This window comes from Diadema antillarum, unplaced genomic scaffold (genome assembly GCF_040938485.1).
Source record: "Diadema antillarum isolate AM-2024a unplaced genomic scaffold, OU_Dant_1.0 seq00001143_RagTag, whole genome shotgun sequence".
In the NCBI taxonomy this organism is placed as follows: Eukaryota; Metazoa; Echinodermata; class Echinoidea; order Diadematoida; family Diadematidae; genus Diadema; species Diadema antillarum.
This window is the reverse complement of record NW_027271955.1, coordinates 253,242-275,323: the sequence shown is the minus strand read 5'-3', so window position 1 is coordinate 275,323 and position 22,082 is coordinate 253,242. Positions and strand designations below refer to the sequence as shown.

Here is a 22,082-nt window from a genome sequence, read left to right as displayed (position 1 = left end):
TATCTCCCCACTCCTTGGTTGCCGGGGGAAAGAGGAGAAGATGTTTATGGTCATGGTGCCATCACCATAGCATCAAGGAGTGGACTTTCAAGCCAATATAAACTCATTATTATGGCCGGTAATGGTGCACGAACTCTGAAGGGCCACAAGTTCTACCTCAAGTGCTTGGAACGTCATATTCTGTAATAGATTGCCTGCACTTGAAGCTTGATAAGCAACACCTTCTCACTTTATGGGCAGCCAAGACTACAGATATTGTGTAAAGTATTCACTATTTTATTTGGATAAAGGCAATAGTTAACCTGACTCAAAGAAACTCCATTGTTTGATCTGAACAAATCTTACACAAAAAGTGAAAAATGCTCGTGATCAAGTACTCTTGTTAGTATACAGATGTGATGCCTATTATGTTTATATATATATATATATATATATATATATATATATATATATATATATATATATATATATCTTGTTTGTGTTTGTGTAATTGTTAAACCTTTTAAACTTTTATATGATACCCTTGGTATATAAACAATTAGCCTTTTAACATTGTTTTATATATATATGTGGTAACATATGTTCTCATGTATTTAATTCAATTTCATCTTCTTCATTTTGGCCTTCTTTTGCATGGTTCATTGTTTGTAGTTTTGTTAATATGTAGCACTGTGCAAACCACCCAGGGATCATCATTGTAGATAGCTAGCAGTCAAATAATGTTACAGTGATATCAAAATGTTTTGCTTGTTTGTATTCATACCACCAAATATCAAGTATTTTAAAAAGTCACATATTTTGTTTGAGTGACCCTTTTCTTATGGCAATTGGGCATACTTTGTATTAACTGCGTACAAAAACATAAAATGGAAGCACCATAAAAGTATAGAATTAAAGGTGTGCAGCATGTCCTTTATTGGCTGGTCATCATTTTTTTTAAACATCTGCTAGCAGACTTTGAGTGTTTACAGAGCAGCTCTTTAACAGATGTTGGGCAAACATCAGGGTTTTTTGTTGGTGGGGGGGGGGGGGGGAGGGGAGGTCAGGGGTATGGAAAAGGCTAAACAAACAGGAAGGGTTATCGTTCAAGTGGATTGCAGGCTTACCCTGCTCATTCAATTGAGATTAGGCGCGCTCCAAATGGATTGAGCAAAACCCAACGATTTGGTCTGATCTGATTGTGTTGTGTGTCTGTTGTTATGGTAGTATGTGATGTTCCAATGTTGTGTTTGTCTCCCATGAGCTGTATGCAGTCACATCGTTTTTAAGAGACATATAATCACTGGATAATTTGATGTCTTCGCTCCCTGTGGAGGAGATATGGATAGAATTACAGCGGAACTATGCAGGGAATGTCGTCAGCCATGTTGGCGGTGTGTTTGTTTTCATGTCTGGAGTTTCGAGACCATGTGTTTCATTCGCATTGACTGGTGACTGAGGACTCTATCAATACTCCTCCCTTGAACTCAGGCAGAGTGGATATTGTTTGTGTCTCATGCATTTGTGGTGCAACAAATGATGTGGATGTGTCACCGTCTGAGGGATTGAGATATAATATATGTGCATACAAAAAGCTGCAGTTTTCAAAACCTAAGTCAGTCTTCTCTCAAATGGAGCAAGAAAGATTTTGACTATGGGGACCAAAGAAGATTTTCTCCATCTTATTGTTGTTGCTGTGCAAGCTTTGAAGGTACATTATCAGTTTGTTTACTTTGGTTTGTCAAAATATGTTTGTGTATGTTTCACATTTGGTAAAATTCCCATGCATTTTGACTTGTGGATATTGGTCTGGAAAATGTCAATTAATGTACACTAATCAGACATGAAACATATTTTGCCTAGCTGTGTTTTATATGCAACTCTTACTGAGTTATTTTGTTTTGCTGCTCTCTAATATACTCTAATATAAAGACTGTAATTGTACTGTATGTAATGAGGGTATATATTCATAGAGATAAAAAGTTCAGTAATTTCACAGGGTATTTATTCATGGTGATAAAAATACAGTGTTTTCCTAGATCACCAGAATATTTTTAATATCACATCCTAGTTTTGAAATTGACCTGTTGAGCTCTTCAAAATGCTAAATAGTTTACACTTGATCAAGAGATTTAGTGAGTTCCTTTATATGTATTCATGTATGTTCATCTTTTCAATATTTCAGGTTCTAAAACAATTCCTTATTGATTTAGTGTTTCCCCTTTGAATATACAAGTGATATAGCATATCACAGGTCATCCTATTGCACTTGTAGGCCTATGATATTTCTGCAAAAACTAATTTGTCAATCTTCTTCTAAGTAGCATGAATTTCAAAGTAATTCTAAACTCTCTTGTACAGTAGTCATGCTGTAAATGGATAATTTCATCATGATAGTGTATTGTAATGTAATCTTGATTTGGGAACAAAATATATCAAGGGTAACCCTCAAATTTCAATTTCTACCAAACCATAACTTTTACGAACAGAACCCTTTCCTTTTTGCTGAATGACATGTCAACATCTGTACTTTTATCTGAGTATCTTTTTAACAGCAGTTGTTATAATTTTGTTATTGCAGAAACCTCATTTTAAAAAGTGTAGCCTACTTGCCAAATAATCTGATTTCTTGCCACCATTGTGGACCTAGTATGCAAATCAGCCTCAGCAAAATGTTGTCAGACATTACTGGTAGGTTTAGTTGTTCATGTTCAAAGATTAAAAACTTTGTATGTTTAACCTGGATATGTTGATATAGTGCCTGTTCTCCAAACATATTACTGAGGAATCAAGATTATTGATACAATGACTCAATGCTGCATATCGACAGACTGTTTCTTTGTGTGTGTGTGTGTGTGTGTGTGTGTGTGTGTGTGTGTGTGTGTTTGTTTTTCATGTGAAAACCTTCCTGTACTTTGGCCTCATTTAATGTCTCACAATTATCAATTAAAGTAACAAGAGTGATGATAGTGGGTTCATAGGGCATTTCCTGTTCCATGGCAAAAGTTCTTAACATTAAAATGTGTAGATCAAACAGATAAATGGATTAAGTGTTCTGTGTCTGTGCTGTCAATGAAGTTATTTAAATCAAATGTTCTCTGAATCAATGCATGAATGTGACAAAGTGCCATGAGAAAAAATATTTTTCTTTTTCACAAAGATTGTTCACTTATTCAGTTGTCATGACTTAAGCAAGTCCTTAGGTTGAAGAAACCAAATTGATTGATCTGTGCTGTGTTATTCAGTAGATTGGTGTGCCAGTTAGGTTTTCTCAAGCTTAATAATAATAAAAACATTCATGAGTATCCAAAGGCCCTTGTGCTTATGTGCTTGACATCAGCTGTTTGACTAATTCTACTTGAGCGTTTTTGGCTAACAACTATAGTCCTGTTCACAAAATGCATGATATTAACAGTTTTGTAAAATTAATTTTTGCAACAAATGCTTGTGTGTGGAGGCACACACACACACAAATCATGAACTCTTGCAATAACTATCATTATGTGAAAACTGGTCAAGCTTAATCTGTTTTTAAAATCTTGCATGCTAAGAAACTCTAAATTTTTTGAAATTTCATATTGCAACTCATCACACTTTGTGTCATGCTCTGGTCACATTGTTTAGGCATGAGCAGCTTCTAGATTCAAAATGTTTCATTTTGCAGATACATATTTATTTTTTTTTTCTTTGCTGTGTATGAACAGTAGCAAATAAAATTGATTTTCATATCGCGGTTCAGAAACTGATATTTTCTGTGTGTTAATGCAGCTAGTGTTGTTAGGACTTTGGAAAGACTGGGTCATAGCTGGTTACTGTAAAACCAGAAATATTAGGGTGCATGAAACTTTTGCAAATTTCGTGAGGAGCCAAGATTCACAGAAGTAAAATGCACACAAAAGTGTTTGTATTAAAAATGCATTGAATGGTTATTCGTGAAAGTTTCATGCCGCAAAAAAAGGACGTCGGCTCCAATTCACGAAAGTTTCTTGTTGCAAATGTTTTTGGATTTGCAGTAATTGTGATATTTGTGTAGTGCAAATATGCTAAAAATACATGATTGGACTCAGAACTAGTTAAGGGTTTGGTGGCATCATTTATTGAGTGTTATAAAATGGGTTCAAGAATGTAGCCAATAGGAAGCGCTGAAATGAGTCACATGTGCTTCCTTTATTCTAGTCCCATTGCACTGCGTGTTAAATCCTATTGCCGATCGTCTGTGCGCGCGGCGGCTCCTTTGATGAATTGCATGCATACGCGCTGTCAATCCTGTAAACAACTTCTAGTTCGGGCTGCTGGCCGGCGCACCGCGGCCGGCCTTTCTTCCCTTGTGCATAACATGTGTGGTGTACGTATACTCTACACTTTGTACAGTACAGTAGACCAAGCGTTGTGGGACCAGACGCGTACATGGAGTCACTTTGAAGGGCAAATCCAACGATTAAGCAGGTTAATTCTCCCGCCGTTTTCAGAGTATGTTGTCTAGTAGGCCTATATGAGGAGTCTATATCAAGTCTTTAAGGTAAAGGGTGCATATTCTATGTAAAATAAGTAAGTTTTCATGCGGGAACTTAAGTGTCCGGAAACCCGACCCCCCATTATACTTAGACGTCTATACTGTATGTGCGGGATTTCCGAGTGCGACGTGCGTAAATGTTTGGGACGAACATCTTCGGACGTCTTGACCCACAAAGGTATGTGAAAAACGCTGGAAAATGCTGTTAGTTTTCGAATTTTCGACCCATTTTATAAAACAAATGATGCACAGGATTATTTCGTGGCATTAGTGGAGGCGTAGCTCACTCTCGGGTATTTACAATGTAGTGCATGTTTCACAATTGTAAATACCCTCGAGTGCACTATACGCCTACACTAACGCACTCTATCCTGTGCATCATTTGTATATCATATCGTATCGTGTCCTTCAATCACACAATCAAGTGTAGTATGTACATGTGTATGGTAGCTTTGAATACACAATCAGTGAATGTCCAACGACATTACAGTAATTGGCCTAACCTTCTCATCTCCTGCAGGAGAAGGCCAAAGAGACAGAGAGACTCCAGCAGAAGTTACGGCAACAGGATGAGGAGCTGACCCAGCTCCGGGCAGAGGTCAAGCGTCAGAGGCAGAAAGAGCGGGAGTCCAGCTCGGCGCAGAGTGGCATGGACCACAGCTACCGCAGCATCGTCATGGAGCTCAACGAAGAGTGCCGCAAGACGTCCAACCTGGTGGGATCAACCCCTAGAAAAGTTCCTCTATTCAGGTGTGTAAGAGAACTTAAAGGGAAACTCTAATCCATGTTTACATTAGATATGATAAACCTTAGCAAAAACAAGCATCTATGTTTATATAAAATGTGAATAAACAGAGCAAAAACAAACATATTCACAAATGTAAATTTTCAATGGCACATACAAAAGTTATTGAATACTGAATTTTCACACATTTTACACAAGATAGTGAAATATGGCACATACAAAAGTTATTGAATACTGAATTTTCTCACATTTTACACAAAATAGTGAAATATGTTATAATCACATAACTGGAGGAAGTGATGATGTCATAACCTCATGTCTTCTAATGACCTTGCATATTAATATCATAAGAATGTCTTAATTGCAAGGAATCCCCCGCCCCTCAAAAAGAAGGAAGTCTTTGCACAAAATTATTCTAGAGTTCTTAATTATGAGCAATGATGACATTTTACTGGACTACTTGTAATTCTCAAATGGCAATTCCAGACTGTATATTGTCATATCAAGTATACAGTAATATGTCATACAAATGCCCTTTCTGTGTAAAGTTCCAGGAACTTGAAGTCGGACTCGCCAAGCCAGAATGGGTCCCCGAAGCAGACCTTCCACAGTCCTGGCCGGACCCAGGTGATGGCCGCCCTGTCCAATCTCAAGGCCACGAATGATGACCTCAGGAACTACATTAAGACACTACGGGATGACCTAGAGAAGCAACGAAGGGCAACAGCAAGAGCCAATAGGGAGAAGGTAAAAATGAATCGCCACTGAGCTCAAAAGCCTCTCGCTCAGTTTTAGTGAGGTTCACACAACATTGCTAATATTTAAAATTGATTTGAAGTATTGAGCTTCGAAGATTAGCTTGGTTTTCTTTTATCCCTATATAGATGGACTCAAAAGTTAGCAATCTTTAAGAGCAGTCAAAGATTAAAATCAATTAACTACAAGATTTGTTTTGGCTTATGCTGTATTCTTGAGCCCAGAGGGGTCCCCACTTGACTTGCTGAGTTGTGTGAACATGAGAATCAAGAAACTTGAAAGTTTAATAGTGTGACCACTTTCTGAACCCCATTCCCCCTTAGTACAGGCCAACCTCCAGAACATAAAAATTGTACAAATGCATGCAGTACATGTACTATGGTATTGCTGCTCACTATTGGGTTAATTGCTAACACTGTATGTGCTCATTTCTTCTGGGTCTATGGTTTTATCATCATACAGGACTTTTTTTTTGAAAGTTTAGTTTTGAAAATTGTATGTGTTGCATGGATGATCGTCTTAGTTTAAGGGGTATTCTTATCATGATGATTAGCCTCAGTTAGAGCATACCTATTGACCTATGTGCTTGTTTTCTCTTCATCATACCCAGTACTAAGTTACTCTGCATTAGTTGCATTGGTCTATTGTTTACATCAGACTGTTCATACATACTCCTGATATTTAGATATTGTTGCCAGGTGTACAGTTATTTTTAGAATAGTAAACACATTCATTGCTATACACCAGCAGCAATAACAGCCAGGTTCACACGTACAAATTAGCGGGATAACGATCGCGATGCTCATCCCAAGTTTTTTTGCGAGCGTCCACACGTACCAAATTAGCGGGATACCGATCGCGATCGCCATCCCGCTAATTTGGCGAGCGTCCACACGTACCGAATTATCCCGCTAATTGCCGATAGAGATAACAGCAAAGCCTGCAAACTGGGTCACACAGCGCCCTTCTCTATCACTGCCTGCGCGCACTTACCTTTGTCCATTGTCTTTTACGCGTCAGTGGTGTGGTTCGCGCGCTGTTGTTGTTGTGCTCCAAAGAGGTGAAGGACCTCTTCGCAGAGGCCTCGCTGTTGTCATGTGCGCATTGCATGATGGGATGTAAAAACTCGAGATTGTAATCCCGACCGTTCACACGTACCAGCACGGGGCCAATTATCCCGCTAATTGACGAACCAGCGCAAGATTTCTTGGGATTAGCATCGCGATGCTTATCCCGCTAATTTTCGGGTTTTTTCTGTCCACACGTGCAAAAAACTCGGGATGACGATCGCGATGCAAATCTCGAGATTTGTATCCCGCTAATTGCTGTACGTGTGAACCCGGCTAATATGTCTGTAATATGCTTGGTTAATTTTGTTGACAGAGAAAAGGAATTCATTGTTCATTTCAACTCTCGAAATGATAAACACCTGCTGGGCTTGACTTACCTTTTGAAAATGATACAATTGAAGAAAAGACACAGCTGGCTTTATAATTCCAATAGAGTAGATTACTGCCAATCAGCTAACCCTGGCTAAGTCTGGCCACAAGAGGGCCTACTAAGTCAATGAATACTCGACAGCATTCAACAGTTTACTCAGGCATTGGTCAGTTCACATTGGAGGAAAAAAAAACAACAACAACTCACAACCTGAAAGTGAGGCTGCAAACTCATTAACCACTGCAGGAATACAAGACACAGCCTACAGTAGGGAGGATCATAAACATGGAATAAACCCTTTCTGTGCCAAATTAGTCAAATATGCACAAATTTTTCACATGTATATAATATGGGCAGGAAATTAACAAGGCACACAAAGAGTTAATTCAACAATGAATGCTGCAAAAAGACTCCTGTAGCTCTCTACAGTAGAGCTATAAGTCTTAACTAACCTTTCAGGAGACTTATTCGGACAATTGCCCAAATTTTTGTCTCCATTCTGATTACCTATTGCCCAAGATTGAAATGATTTTCTCAGTAAGAGTCCTTCTTCTGTGAGTGAATGATAGTGATTATTCATCTTGCTTATTGCACTGATTCAACTTCCAATATCTATTCCTCGATAAAGCCACTCAAAACTTCTCAAGATACAAGACTGATTAATTTCATGTTTTTTAAGGTACCATTCCAGTGCTCTCCATACCCATTCACTTCAGAACTAATGCTCTGACTGAATGTCAAAAGTTTGTTTCGGGTCTATGACCTCCCTGTGTCCTATAGAGTTGCCCAGAGCAAGTTGAGTGATGGAAATCTACCCAGAAAAATCTTGATCTTTTGTGACACCAAAATTTTGCATTCAATAGATTTATAATTAGCCCTCACAGATGTTCAAAATCACCCGCTATTTAGGAGTTGAAATCAACACTTTAATCCATTCTTTCTGTAAGTCAGATGAAATCTACCTGGAGGGCATGCCTTTTAACAGGTGTCAAACATTCCTTGACAGTTCCTCACCCTATTAGCCGGGTTCACACGTGCACCAATTAGCGGGATACAAATCTCGAGATTTGCATCGCGATCGTCATCCCGAGTTTTTTGCACGTGTGGACAGAAAAAACCCGAAAATTAGCGGGATAAGCATCGCGATGCTAATCCCAAGAAATCTTGCGCTGGTTCGCCAATTAGCGGGATAATTGGCCCCACGCTGGTACGTGTGAACGGTCGGGATTACAATCTCGAGATTTTACATCCCATCATGCAATGCGCACATGACAACAGCGAGGCCTCTGCGAAGAGGTCCTTCACCTCTTTGGAGCACAACAACAACAGCGCGCGAACCACACCACTGACGCGTAAAAGACAATGGACAAAGGTAAGTGCGCGCAGGCAGTGATAGAGAAGGGCGCTGTGTGACCCAGTTTGCAGGCTTTGCTGTTATCTCTATCGGCAATTAGCGGGATAATTCGGTACGTGTGGACGCTCGCCAAATTAGCGGGATACCGATCGCGATCGCTATCCCGCTAATTTGGTACGTGTGGACGCTCGCAAAAAAACTCGGGATGACCATCGCGATCGTCATCCCGCTAATTTGTACGTGTGAACCCGGCTATTGTTACATTCAGTATCATTTTGCCTCATGGTAAACAAGTTATCAATTGTAACCCTTTTCTTTCTTCTTGTGTAAGAAAAAAAAGAGAAAGAAAAAAGAAGAGAAGTGGTTAGTGTCCTTTGCAAACTGTTTTGTCACACTTTTTCCATTTTAAAGGACAAGTTCACCTTCATAAACATAAGGATTGAGAGAATGTAGCAATATTAGTAGAACACATCATTGAAAGTTTGAGGAGATTCAGACAATCCGTTCAAAAGTTATGAATTTTTGAAGTTTTTGTGCAGTACCTGCTGGATGAGAAGACTACTGCAGTGTATGAATAACTTAGATGTCACATGCGTACAACAATATAAGGAAAATATAAAGAGACTTTCACAAAATTCCATCTTTTGAAAAAAGTACACATTCCCCTGACTCGTTACCGATAAATGTTATGGGTAATATTATTCCCCCTGCCTTTAGAAAGAGGCAAGTCAATTCCTCTTTTATTATGCGAAAAAAGTGAAAATATGTTGAATTTTCTTTTATATTTTCTTTATACTGTTGTACGCATATGACTCACAAGCTGTAGTAGTCTCCACATCCAGCGGTTCCAACACAAAAATTTAAAAAATTCATAACTTTTGCATCGATTGTCCAATTTTCTCCAAACTTTCACTGATGTGTTCTACTAATATTGTTGCATTTTCTCAATCCTTATGTTTATGAAGGTGAACTTGTCCTTTAAGTCTCCTTGTTGACATAATAGCTCTGCCTAGCACTAAATAGACCAATAATATGCACCAATATGTGAACAACTTATGAATAGTGATTAGACCAGTTTAGTTTGATTTCTAATAGCTGCATTTGCCTTTCGTAGCTCAAGCAAATCGCACACAAACTTCAGACATTTTTCTTTGTAAAAAGGAATAATTAGACTAATACAATTCTTCATCTTATCCTCCTCATCTTATCCTGTTACTCTTAGTGTCTTACTCCTCATATGCTTTGCACACAACATATTGAGTTGTTTTCTATATCTATTTAGAGGAAATTTCCTCTACTATCTTAGATAATATGCTTGTCATAAATTAAGCATAAAGTTGTTTATATATGAACAAAAGCTTGTAATTTTGTCATATTTCATGTGCGAAACATTCATGAGACAAATGATAGGACTAACGAAAAAAAGAAAGAAAGAAAGAATGAATGAATAATGAATTAATCATTCAGTGGCAGATCGGGGGGGGGGGGGGGGCACCTACCGTGTGCCCCTCTTTGTTTTTGGTTAAAACAAAAGAAATAAAAAGAAAAAAGGGGGACACCTGCACCCCACTTTTAATTTTGTAAAGGCACCTCCCCTTTACAGAATTCCTGGATCCGCCCTTGTTAATGAAAAAAATGAATGTAGGAAGAATGAAGGAATAAATGAATGAATGAATGAGCAAATAAATTTATGAATGCATAAATGATTGTATGAATGAATGCATGAATGAATGAATGAACTAATTAATTAATTAATTAATTAATGTAATTCCAATATTATGCCATGTATAGGTGATGAGTCAACCAAGTAAACATTCACAGTACTTACCTGATTTTTCTCAGTTTCACTAATCTATTGATTTCATTGATTTTCATTCAGCATGGCAATTTCTGTGGGGGATATTCCTTCTGCAGTACATCACAAGTCAATATTTTGTGTTTTAGGTCTACCTGATATGGTTAATTTACCCAAACAGTGACTGTACATATGTACATTTTTCTTGTGTGCTGTCTGTTGTTTTCCAGGAGAATGAAGTCAAGAAATTGGTTGAAGCCATGGGAAGGGAAAAGGCTCAGGTCTTTGATGGTGTAAGTTAACTAGAGCTGCTGACTGTTATTTCATCCTTTGCTTGAATTGTGATATAGTGTGTGTTAGAGTTGACACATAGCATGTATTTTGAAGCTCTGATTCTATGCAATGCAACCATTTGTGAGAGTATCAGATTACTCTCAAAAAGTGTTCCACTCTCAACCTACTGTCCATGTTTCTTACAATAAAAGAGTAAAAAAGGGGCAGTAGAAGATATACAGTGAAATTCAGTGTTGCAAATCTAATAATGACAAGAAGACAATGTCTGCAGGAAAATTACCCTCCAGGACTTTATGGGTTTAGAGTGGATGACCGAGTAGTGTGCCTAGAGTACTGATGATCGGTACCAACAATTCCTCAGAGATATGTGACTTTGTTCATTGGGTTGTGCTTGTTATAATCATGCTCACCGATGTCACAATTTTGTATTTTAGCATTTCGCTCTCAATCAGTTACAAGCTTTTGCTCAATCACTTATTTACTGTAAGCCATTTTTAACTTCATGTTCACGGTGTTATTTACTCGTAAAGGAAATTAAATAAATAATTTTATAAAACAAATAATGTATAAGTTTAAGTCTGTGAAGTTAGTGGGGATGCAGCTCACTCTTGGTTATTCACAATATTGTGCATGTTACACCACTGTAAATACCCTTGACAATGCTGCATCTCCATTAACGCCCTCTCACCCGTTCATTACTTGTATACTGTTACCAAACTTTGTATTGTGAAAGTTATCTTTTTTTATATTTTGTCAAGCTGATCCTGCCAATGCTATTCTGTTGCATACATTTTGTTTCATATTTTGTATTTTGTTTTTGTTTTTGAGCTCACATACCTAATGGGGTGATTATGTTGATGAATTTAAATTTAAACTTAACTCGTTATTAAAGGATGGCTGATTTTGCTACAACATGCATTTCCCATAGACACCTGACCGAGTATACTTGAGACTGGTCTCCAACGAGTTAAACTTGTGAGCAACAGAATCTATTATCATGTTTTTGTGCTTTCTGTCTGTTATTTGGTCACTCCAGGAGAGGGAGGTGGAGGTGGACTGCCTCCAGAGACTGGTGGGGGTCCTGCAGGACTCAGAGACCAGCCTCCAGCAACAGGTGGCTAGCAAGGACGAGGAACTTAGGCAGATCCAGGCCAACATGGCCGCCTGGAAGGAGGAGACCGCCCTCAAGATGGCCCGAAAGTTTGAGGATGAGCTCAACAAGGAGCTAGAAGTGTAAGTACATTGCACAGGGGCGGATCCAGAAATTCCATAAGGGGGGTGGGGGGCACAAAAAATATTTCTGGTGCCTCTTCCAGGTTTCATCGGCTGACACTTTCTTTTTATTTCTTTTGTTTTAACAAAAAAAAGGGGTGTGTGCCCGGTGCACCCCCCTCTGGATCCGCCACTGTTGTATGCCTGTCATGCATAACTGAAATGTTCAAGTTACCCCGTTTCTACGTGTGTGTGTTTTTTCTTCAATATCAGTACAGTTCATGTTCTGTGGAACCACTTTCCTTTATGATTTGAGTGACTTCCATACACAAAATTGTGTCAAACAAATTCCAAAAATTATAGGTTGAAAAATAAATTCAAAATGTAATTTATTTAGAGTTCTCTGCACTGAACATATCAGACATGAAGTGCAGTCATTTTTTGAAATGACTAAACATACAATCAGTACATTCAAACATATCTAAGATTATGTGTACAGTAGACTGACAATAGAATGACAAGATATGTTCATTTAGAGATATTCAGGAAAGAGAAATGAACAATAATCTTACTGAATTGTGGTAAAAATTATAGTTGCTCAAATGGGAAGGTTAATTTGTGAGTAGAGGGAAAATATGCCTCATGCAGGAACTAAGAGATTATGTGAAAGTATTGCCAAATAAAAATGAGTAAACATACGTTTAATGAGTAATACTACTCTCATTCTAGTCACTTTGTATTTTCTTATGTAGCTGTGTATGAACATTGTATTTGAACAGCTGACTAGACTCGGGTAAGATAGAAACTCAGATATAGAACCATCTCAATATGATCCCTTGATAAGATACACCTATGTAAATGTATTCCCACCAAAACTTCCCAATTTAGAACAGTGACATCATGTATCAATTATTTGGATTCAGCAATTTTCAAATTGTACAGAGGTATGTAATGAACTGTGAAACAAGAGTGGGAAGAAAAATCTAAAGGCTTCCACTCATATTCCAGATTTTGAATCACCACCATGTGTAACAGTCTCTGTTATTAGCCCATTGAAGACAGGCTGATTTTGCTACAACACGCATTTCCCATAGACACTTGCCCAAGTATACTCATTCAGGACTCAACCTCAATGGGTTAAGATAAACATTCTTCTCTTTCTTACCACCAGACGTCTTGAAGAGTCTCACAGTGGGAGTGGCTCCTATAGGAGCAGCCAATCAGATCAGAGAATGAGAAGCTCAGCTGTAAGTAGTCTGTCAATCAGTTGTTTTGTGAATATCTACACTAGGTGCCAGGTTCCAAATAGATTCAGTTTTTAAGGTGATAAATACATTCCTTCATTAAGGAGTTGATGGTGAGATTCAACCTGAACTGTTGAATGTTTAAAGGATGACACCACCATATTTTGGTGATGACAAAGAAAGAGAGATGAGACCAAGATAAGAACAAGGAGGAAGATATTGTTATCATGACTGTTAGATCAATATGGAAATGCAGAGACTCCAACTCTCCCGTTTTCGACGGGAGATCTCCCGCCGAAAACCCATTTTTGCAAAATCTCCCTTTCTCCCGTTTGAGATTTAATTTCTCCCGCCCTGGCTCTGTGTCTCCCGTTGGAAGGGATTTCTTACTTATTTCTATCATATGTTGAAAAAATAAGCCTTAGATAGCACAAGAGAGCATCTAGAACCCTAGGAACTTCGCGCTTCGCACACATCAAGTTGGGGTCTCCCGTTTGCTAGGGGTTTCAGGCGGGAGAATCTCCAGATCAGAAGGTGCTTGGGGTTGGAGTCTCTGGAAATGTTCTGTGAAGAATGAGATGCTAGCTTCATTTCTATAATTCAGATGTATTACGTGCAAAATTGATGCCTGCAACGTTCATATCCGGGGCAGCTCTTCCCCATCCCCCCATGAGCCCCCCACCTTACAAAACATTCTGCAGCGTCTACATGTTACATACATTGTACATTGACTGACATTGCTTGTTGAATGGTAACAATGAACCCTCGAACATGTTGTGCCTCTCAGCTGGGTACATCAACTACCTCCTCCCTGGGATCAGGGGACAGCAGCACCACCAAGCTCCTCCGCCACCTGCAGGACCGGGTCAAGCACCTCCGCATGGAGAACATGACCCTGAAGCAGGCCGGGCGGGGCGACAACAGCCTGGACATGGAGACTAGCTTTCAGAGAAGCCTGCAGGTATGTCCCACAGACTAGGTGTGTACTGATGATTTTGCAACTGATCAACAAATTGCCCTACATTGACGTAAATAAGGCCAAAAAAAAATCATTGTATTGGCGTAACCCGCCCGACCCTAAAAAAACTCTGGCATTTGTCCAAGGTCTGCCAGGGGAGTGTCCAAAGCTAGCAATTACTGATGAAAGTCAATGACAATTCTAGCGATGGAAAATCATATAAAGAGTTTAATTGAATTAATATCATTTTACAGACTTGGAAAAAGAGATGGGATCATTTTTTTTTACCCTTGGAGTAAAGTGCATTTCTTCACCAGTCAAAGTTGGATTTCCTAATCAAAAGTGAAATCACACAATCAAAATGGTAGAGATGTCATCAAAATAAAGAAGATATATTAAAGTTTTCAAGTTTCACATTTTCCTAAAAATGGTGATCGCAGAATTAACTCCTAAACTACAGAAGGTTATTATGTAATCACAGTATGTGCCTCCGACTGAACTATCTACAAATCTTCATCAAATATCTGCTTCATTTGGTGATATTAAAAAGAATAATAGTATTCTTCACATCAAATTGTTGCATTTGTATCATAACCTAACAATGATAACTCTTCGAGTAAAAATATTTGTGGATACACAGTTTGAGAGGGACATTTTGGGTTTACATCATTCCATTGATAAATGTTTTGCACTGGGCTAAATTATATTTGGACTGGATGACTCCAAATCAAAAGTCAAGATCACTGTCCACCACACCATGGTCACCCCAGTGGCACCAGGAACAAAGAAAAAGTGCAAGTGTAATTTTGTTTTTTGCTTTTGTAGCCAACTGAAAGAATGATTGACCGAGTCTCATTATGATTTTTTTTTCGCCCTTCCCAGCTGGAAGAAAGAGATCAGCAGGTGTACCGTCTGGAGCAGAAGGTCAAACTCCTCGAGCGGCAGCTGTGGGTTGCCGAGGAGCGATGCAGGGAGAATGCTGCCCTCTTGAGTCAGAAGACGGCTGAGAACTCTCGCCTAGAGGGAGCCCTCACACAGCAGACCAAAGTAAGCCTTGCTTGCTGCACTGCAAAAAGTCTTAACTCTGGAGACTTTGCAGTGTGGACAGTTTTCTACTTCTTTCCTGACTCATGGAATTTTACACAACATCCATTGCACTAAGGATTCAAAGGGCATAAAATATACAGTTGTACATTTTTCATTGACTGTGTGAAAGAAAACTGACTTACTGTCAATGCACATTTTGCGTGAGTTTCAGCATAGTTTTAAGCATCATGTCATTTGCTTAGTTTCATTTTCAACAACAGGCCCTATTTTGATATGGATAATTGATTTTGCCCTATATTATAAAAACATTTGCAGTAAAATTTCTGACAGCGAGATAAGTTGGGGAAATGCTCCTGACCACTGAGTGTTAGCAAGGTTTAGAAACTGAGTGCCTGCAGGCCTATAATCACATATTCTGCAGATTTTTATTCAATGGCCAACTGAATTACTAGCACACACACACAGACAAAAAATAGAGATTAAACTTCAGTACACAGCACAAATGTTTCACCCACATAGATGTGAGAGCATTGTCAAGAAAAATGTTTTCAAAATGATTCGTTTATTGAATGCAATAGAGACAAGTCAAAGTAAGCGTCTGATAAGAGATGCTCTTGTTGCAGTAGAGAATTGGTTGTTACAGGAGCCAACGATAGGCAACATTTTCTGGTGTACATAGAATGTGATGGAAACACTCCCGACTTACTTCATAATTGATGGAGTTTGGAATGTCTTCTTTTTTTCTTTTCTTTTTTTTTTTGCTAATAAAAAAAAAATGGAGATTCGACATTGATGACTCATATGATATCATATCACTCCAAAGTTCATCATGGCAAGTTCATGTTGCACATCACAAAGACAAAATATTGACTCAAGAAGGATAATACTGACACAGAATTATATTCACACTAATGAAGAGTACAAATAGCATTATTGATCAATGACCCCAGCAAAAGGAAAATATTCCTTCTATCTGACAGTAATAGATTTTGAATACACAGCTATACATAACAATGTGAGGCCTATTGTGCACATTTTTGTTTTGAGGATTTGTTGCTGGTATATTTGTTCCATAAAGTCATACTTTGTCTGGCTACAAATCTGTGCACCAATGAAAGCCAACCCTTCCAGGCTCCTATGTATCATTTACTTATCTTGTTCAAGTTCAAGTTCAATTTTTTTTTTCCACAGTAAAATAATGTATAAATGTAAATTTCACTTTCTTCGGTGACAGAAATAATGCACGTAAATTCGTACAGAGAAAACAAGAATAATTGAAAACTAATAGTTACAATATCTCAAAAATACTCAAGTGACAGGTTACACCTGTCACTCGAGTATTTTTTTTTGGATCAAGTTCAAGTTCAAATTTATTTTCCCCATATCCAACATGATCAATATCACATATGCACAATGTGGAGAAAAAGAAAGAGGAAATCAACATAAGTAATCCAAAAAGCAGGGTAGATTATACATTTGATGAGAATAGAGAAGTAAAACATTCAAGTAGTGAATAATTTGGGGGATGGAGATGGGGGACCTACTAAAAACCAAAGCTTGTAGATTGTGTGTCCCACTAGTTAAAAAACACATACAAGAAAAAAAATGCCTGGTCACCAAATCCAGAGCTAATTGACCAAATTGAACATATCTATGTTCATAAATATATCATGATATAGAAATATTGAGGACTAGAGACTTAACTAAAGCCCTGGTCACAACTCGCCGTGCGTGCTTTTCGTCCGTACGTTCTTGGCGGAGGCCACGGCGTTCACGTTTTTTCTAAAAACGTGGGGAGGAAGTGACTAGCGCAGGGAGGAAGTACGTCAACGCACGACACTCGCACGGTTGCGCAGGATGTAAGTACGTGGCCCGCACGCCACGCCTGGCAATGAGGGGTTACGTGCATCGTACGTTGTGCACGTGGTAAGTGAGTTGTACGTGCTTACAACTTACAATCTGCGTGAGATTGCTACGTTCTCTTGCGGAGGCTGTAATTACACGTGCTGCTCCGACGTAAGGTATCCCTACTCTGTCGCATGTTGTAAGTGCGTGCAAGTGCGATGATTTTTTTTCTTCCCGTCAGATGCTACATAGGGGTAGGCCTAATTATATACAAGTGTGTGTATATACATATATATAAATATATTACTAATCGCCTACCAGGCAGAAGGGTCCTATGACATAATAATTTCCATTTGTGACACAATTCGAAAGAGATTTGAAAGCCCTTTCAAGTGATATAACAATCATTTTACTTTGTATGCGATTTTTTCGATCCTATAATCCTTATAGGGAATTTCTGCCCGGTAGGTGAAGTAGAACAGTATGAATATATAATTGCCATCATCATGACATCTTGGAGACGAAAATGATGATACTCGTCCATCGGCTCGGTTCGTGTACCTTGCAGAGATCACTGCGCACAACTTACGTTTTAAGTGCGGAGCAGGTGCTTATTCGGCAAGTTCAGTACAGTCTGCGTGCTCTATTGAACAGTTGAACTCAGGGAAGTGTCGAATAAGCACAGGCTGCGCACTTATTACGTGCTCAACACGTACGTGCTACGTGTGCCGTCAGCCGAGCAAGTGACGGTGGGAAAATTTTAAAAAACGCACGGAGTCAGTGCGTTGTACGCACGTTCGCTGTAGAGTGCACGTACGTTGCCCGCACTTAGGGTGAATCCGTAGCCCGAACGCAGCGAAAGTTCCTCGGGTCCTAAAAGTGCTACGGCGTGTCTACGTGCTCGAAAATTCGTGCGGAGGCGGTACTTACTACGTACGGATCCCCAAATTTTGCCCACGTTTTTGTAAGTAGACAGCACGCACTTGCAAGTACGGCGAGTTGTGACCACGGCTTCAACAACAGTCCTTTCTAGGACTACATTAGAATGCAAATGGTGTCACCACTGAACGTTCTTCTCATTTATACCACCATGCAAACAAGACAAGACGTAACAAACAAGACATAAAAGCATATCATTTCCTAAATATTTATATCATTTCTGTGTAAACTCTGCACTTCCGATATGTGCATCTAAAAACAATGTCACTGTCTTTGTTCTGCAGTGTGATTTATGCCACTTACAATCCATGGGATGTTATCATACATTTGTGACCCCTCATGGGGTCTTGTCACAACATTTGGAAATCAATTGCATTTGACCCTTGACCCAGGCATTACAGCTTCAAGTGGTACCGTATATGAGTGTCTGGAATGTTCAGGGAAGGTGCAAGTAAAAGGAAATGTTGCACAAACTATAATAGAGAGATATTGAGGGGAGCTATCAATGCTTTCTGCATATTTCAATAGTTGCTGTCAGTTTTAGCTTTTCATAAATCAATTTCTGTTTTTTTTTAGCTTTTCATAAATCAATTTCTGTTTTTCTTGCTTCACGAAAACTTTTGTATTTGCGAGTTTCTGTCTGGGAATAATGAAATAGGAATACTAGCAGATGTCATATATGTTATGTTTCCAGTTCAGTGGTTAATGTCATGTCAAGTTTTTTTATAAATCATTTGTTATTTTCCTTTTTTTTTTCTAAGAGAACTTCAAAGTTTTTCTATATAGGAAAAAAAATGACATGAATGTGTCAAATGTATTTTACAAATGAGATATTATATTTATCTGTGTCTTTGTGTCTGGATAGCTGTCTTTATGTTTAACCCATTGAGGATGGGCTGATTTTGCTATAACACACATTTCCAAAAGACACCTGCCCAAGTACATACCGGGACTAGTCTTTAACAGGTTAATCATCTGAGTGGAATATTTGCCTGCATATTTTTTATCCTTGTAACGTCCCTTCATTTCAACTTTCCTCCACAGGTGATTTTTTTTTTAAATTCCAGATAAACAGAATTACTGGCAAAATTACTTTTCTGAAACCAACAATTGCCAAAGGCATGCCAAGCATACTTTTGCTTGCATCAGTGAAGTGTCAAATTTTTATCATGATAGAAACCAGCCTACATCATACGGGAACCAGATATCATTCTGTTATGAGTGGGTGTTATTATTACTGGTATCAGCAATTCTAACCGCCATTTGCTTTGGAAAAGTTTTCGTCACTTTCTGTCAGCAGAAATCTCAGCCTATGATTTTGAATTTCATTCTTTTTTTTTCCTTCTTTGATGGGGTAAGGGGAGGGGAGAGAGGACAGAAGGAACATAATAAGTGGAACTTTGGCATAAAAATTTGCTGACGGGAAAAATAAAGAAAGTGAATTAAAAACGTCTTTAAGATAACAGTCTTGAAATGAGGCATCTAGCTACTTTTTAAAGAAACAAAAACTTAAATATTTGGAATCAACCCTGTAATTACTGATGAATAGAGATTGCCTAATCTCCCTAATCCATAATGTGTTACCATGGCCTTCCTGGTAAACTGAGGTCGCACACCTTGCTATGCCTGAATGGGCTGGGTTACTCAAATACAACTGGGTCAAGTTTTGATGCATTACTGAATGCCTATGAAAATGTTTGACTAGTTATATCTGAGTGCTTGGGCAAATAAAGGGTTAAAGGTTTGAATTTGAGTGCTGATTGGGAGAAATGCAAAGCAGTTCTGCTCTACGTCATGTAAAATGCACTATCTATTCACCATTTTATGGCATGGGTCATCACTGCATGTGTAAACACAAGCAATATGCAAGCTATCATACAATATTCAATGCATTCAAAGTTAATGACAACAGCATATTTCAAAGCATCAGCCCATCGTGCAGGCGATGTTAATATATCTGCTTATTATCAAATGGTCAATGCTAAATCGCCATGGCAACTCACGATGATAAGGAAAAAAACCCAAACCGCAGGGAAAGTAGACCGTTGTAATCCAAGTAGATCATAGGTAGTAATCCTCGACCACAATCAAAAGGCGCAACTGCTGTCAATATTCTCTACATGCCATATATTTCACGAGGTTGTTATTTCTCATAAATTTTGCAAGTTGGGTGCTATTCATGAATTTAAAAACATGCAAAATATTTACTCTGATCCCACATGAATGCAGCGTGTATGTGTACATTTCTCCATTCATTACTGTACTCTGTGATTGCGAATTTAATCACTTGCGAACATGTTGGGAAGATCTGATATATGAAAACTAGACTGGCTAAATATCATGGCATATACAGTAATCAAGCAGAGACCATAGATGATGTTCTCTTTGTACTACATGCAGCTTACATTATCATAAACATATACTGTATAATCTGCTATTTTCCTGAACAGATATTTTTGTGAATGAGGAGGTCACAGACGTTTGCTTGAGATGTTGTTTTTGACACCAAGGCTATTTTAAGTGCACTATTATCTTAGTGTATGGCAACGTTTTCGTGTGTTGTTAGATTCGCAGTCCAAAAGTAATTTGCAAAATTTGAGAAAAATCAAACCCTTGCAAAAATAACAGCTTATGCAGTATCAAAGTATGTTCACGTGTTAAAAGAAGAGATTTCAGTTTTTTCTGTTCAGAATTGAAATTTTACTGGAAAAAAAAATGATGGCAGCAGATGATACGTGAATGAGAGAGTATACAGATGCATAATGCCGCGGAATCCAAGTGTTTTTCGAAGAGAACTATGTGGAATTATCATGGACTATGGTGGAATTGATCTACTTTTACCGAGCTAACAATTTTCATATTGTGTTTGTCTTCATTTCTTTTCACTGTTAGGAATTGATGAAAGTGGAGCGTGCCTACAGCAAGCTGTCTCAGTCAGCATCAACTTCACCAGTGCCTTAATCCTGCAGTTTGTCTCACAGCGCCTGAAGCCGGATTCATCCCTTTTTTCTTCTTCTTTTTTTTTAAAGATTCCGACAAATTGAAAAATTGCACACGTGATATCATCTTAGATTTGACAAGATGTGCTAGGCTGATTCCATCCATTGAAAAAAAAAAGAAGAGATTATCTCTTTCTTCTGAGAAGGTTCGAGAATTGATCAGACTAATCAAAAAGTGAGATACCCAGCTGAGCGAAGATAAATGGGGAGATGAACATTGTACCTCATAAGATGTCATTTGCAAGTTTGATAAGCTTCAGAGTCTTTTATTCATATGTGGCAGGTGGTATGACAGCGAGTCTCTTGCAAAAAAAAATGCCAGAGTTCTAGCTAACCACAAATACTGCTCTTTCACTAGTTTGTTTGTTCAGAAGAAGTTATTTGTGTTCAGGTTCAGAATGATTTAGAGAGGATGAAATTAATTCAGATATCTCGAATAGGAATTCTTACAAAGATGGAAATAAATGTCAGTGGTTTGCGGTGTTGAATGGACGTGGGCGATTTCTACTAGCCACAACGAGTGTGCCTATTTTCAATGGCATTTTTATGATGGTATGCAGAATGGAAGTCTATGCAAGTAAGGGAAAATGAAACAGTTTTATGACGTCAGTAAAGGAATTTTGTGTCAGAGAATTCACAGCATGTGTGAAAGCATTTGATATAATTCCTTTTCCAAAGATGATAGGACAGGATGGTTGCAAGACTATCTAATGGTAGTCTTTCTTCTTTAGTAAAAGATATTTCTTATGTAAGAAACATGACTCATGTTTTTTTTTTTTAATCTTTTCTTAATTTTTTTTTTGCCTGTGCAAATGAATACAGCATGTTACTCTAGATTGTTGCACAATGTAATAAGCCTTTGTACCAGTGGAAGAAGTTATGCTGGCTTCAGCGACATAAGAAGGGAGTAATACTATAAACTTAAGGGTATTACCATTCCACAAACAAACTTAATAGTTGTG

At 38.3% G+C, this 22,082-nt stretch overlaps 1 protein-coding gene across 1 annotated transcript in view; it reads left to right on the top strand.

Moving 5' to 3' along the window:
- The window catches only part of LOC139744165 (uncharacterized), a 39,287-nt gene extending 17,876 nt beyond the window's left edge, over positions 1–21,411 (top strand). The window contains exons 12-19 of the mRNA XM_071654617.1: positions 5,013–5,242; positions 5,786–5,984; positions 10,813–10,875; positions 11,913–12,109; positions 13,260–13,335; positions 14,120–14,293; positions 15,173–15,337; positions 21,014–21,411. Of these exons, the coding sequence (XP_071510718.1) occupies positions 5,013–5,242; positions 5,786–5,984; positions 10,813–10,875; positions 11,913–12,109; positions 13,260–13,335; positions 14,120–14,293; positions 15,173–15,337; positions 21,014–21,082 (1,173 nt within the window). The 3' untranslated portion in view covers positions 21,083–21,411. The remainder of the gene's footprint in view (positions 1–5,012; positions 5,243–5,785; positions 5,985–10,812; positions 10,876–11,912; positions 12,110–13,259; positions 13,336–14,119; positions 14,294–15,172; positions 15,338–21,013) is intronic.
- Positions 21,412–22,082: the final 671 nt, after the last annotated feature.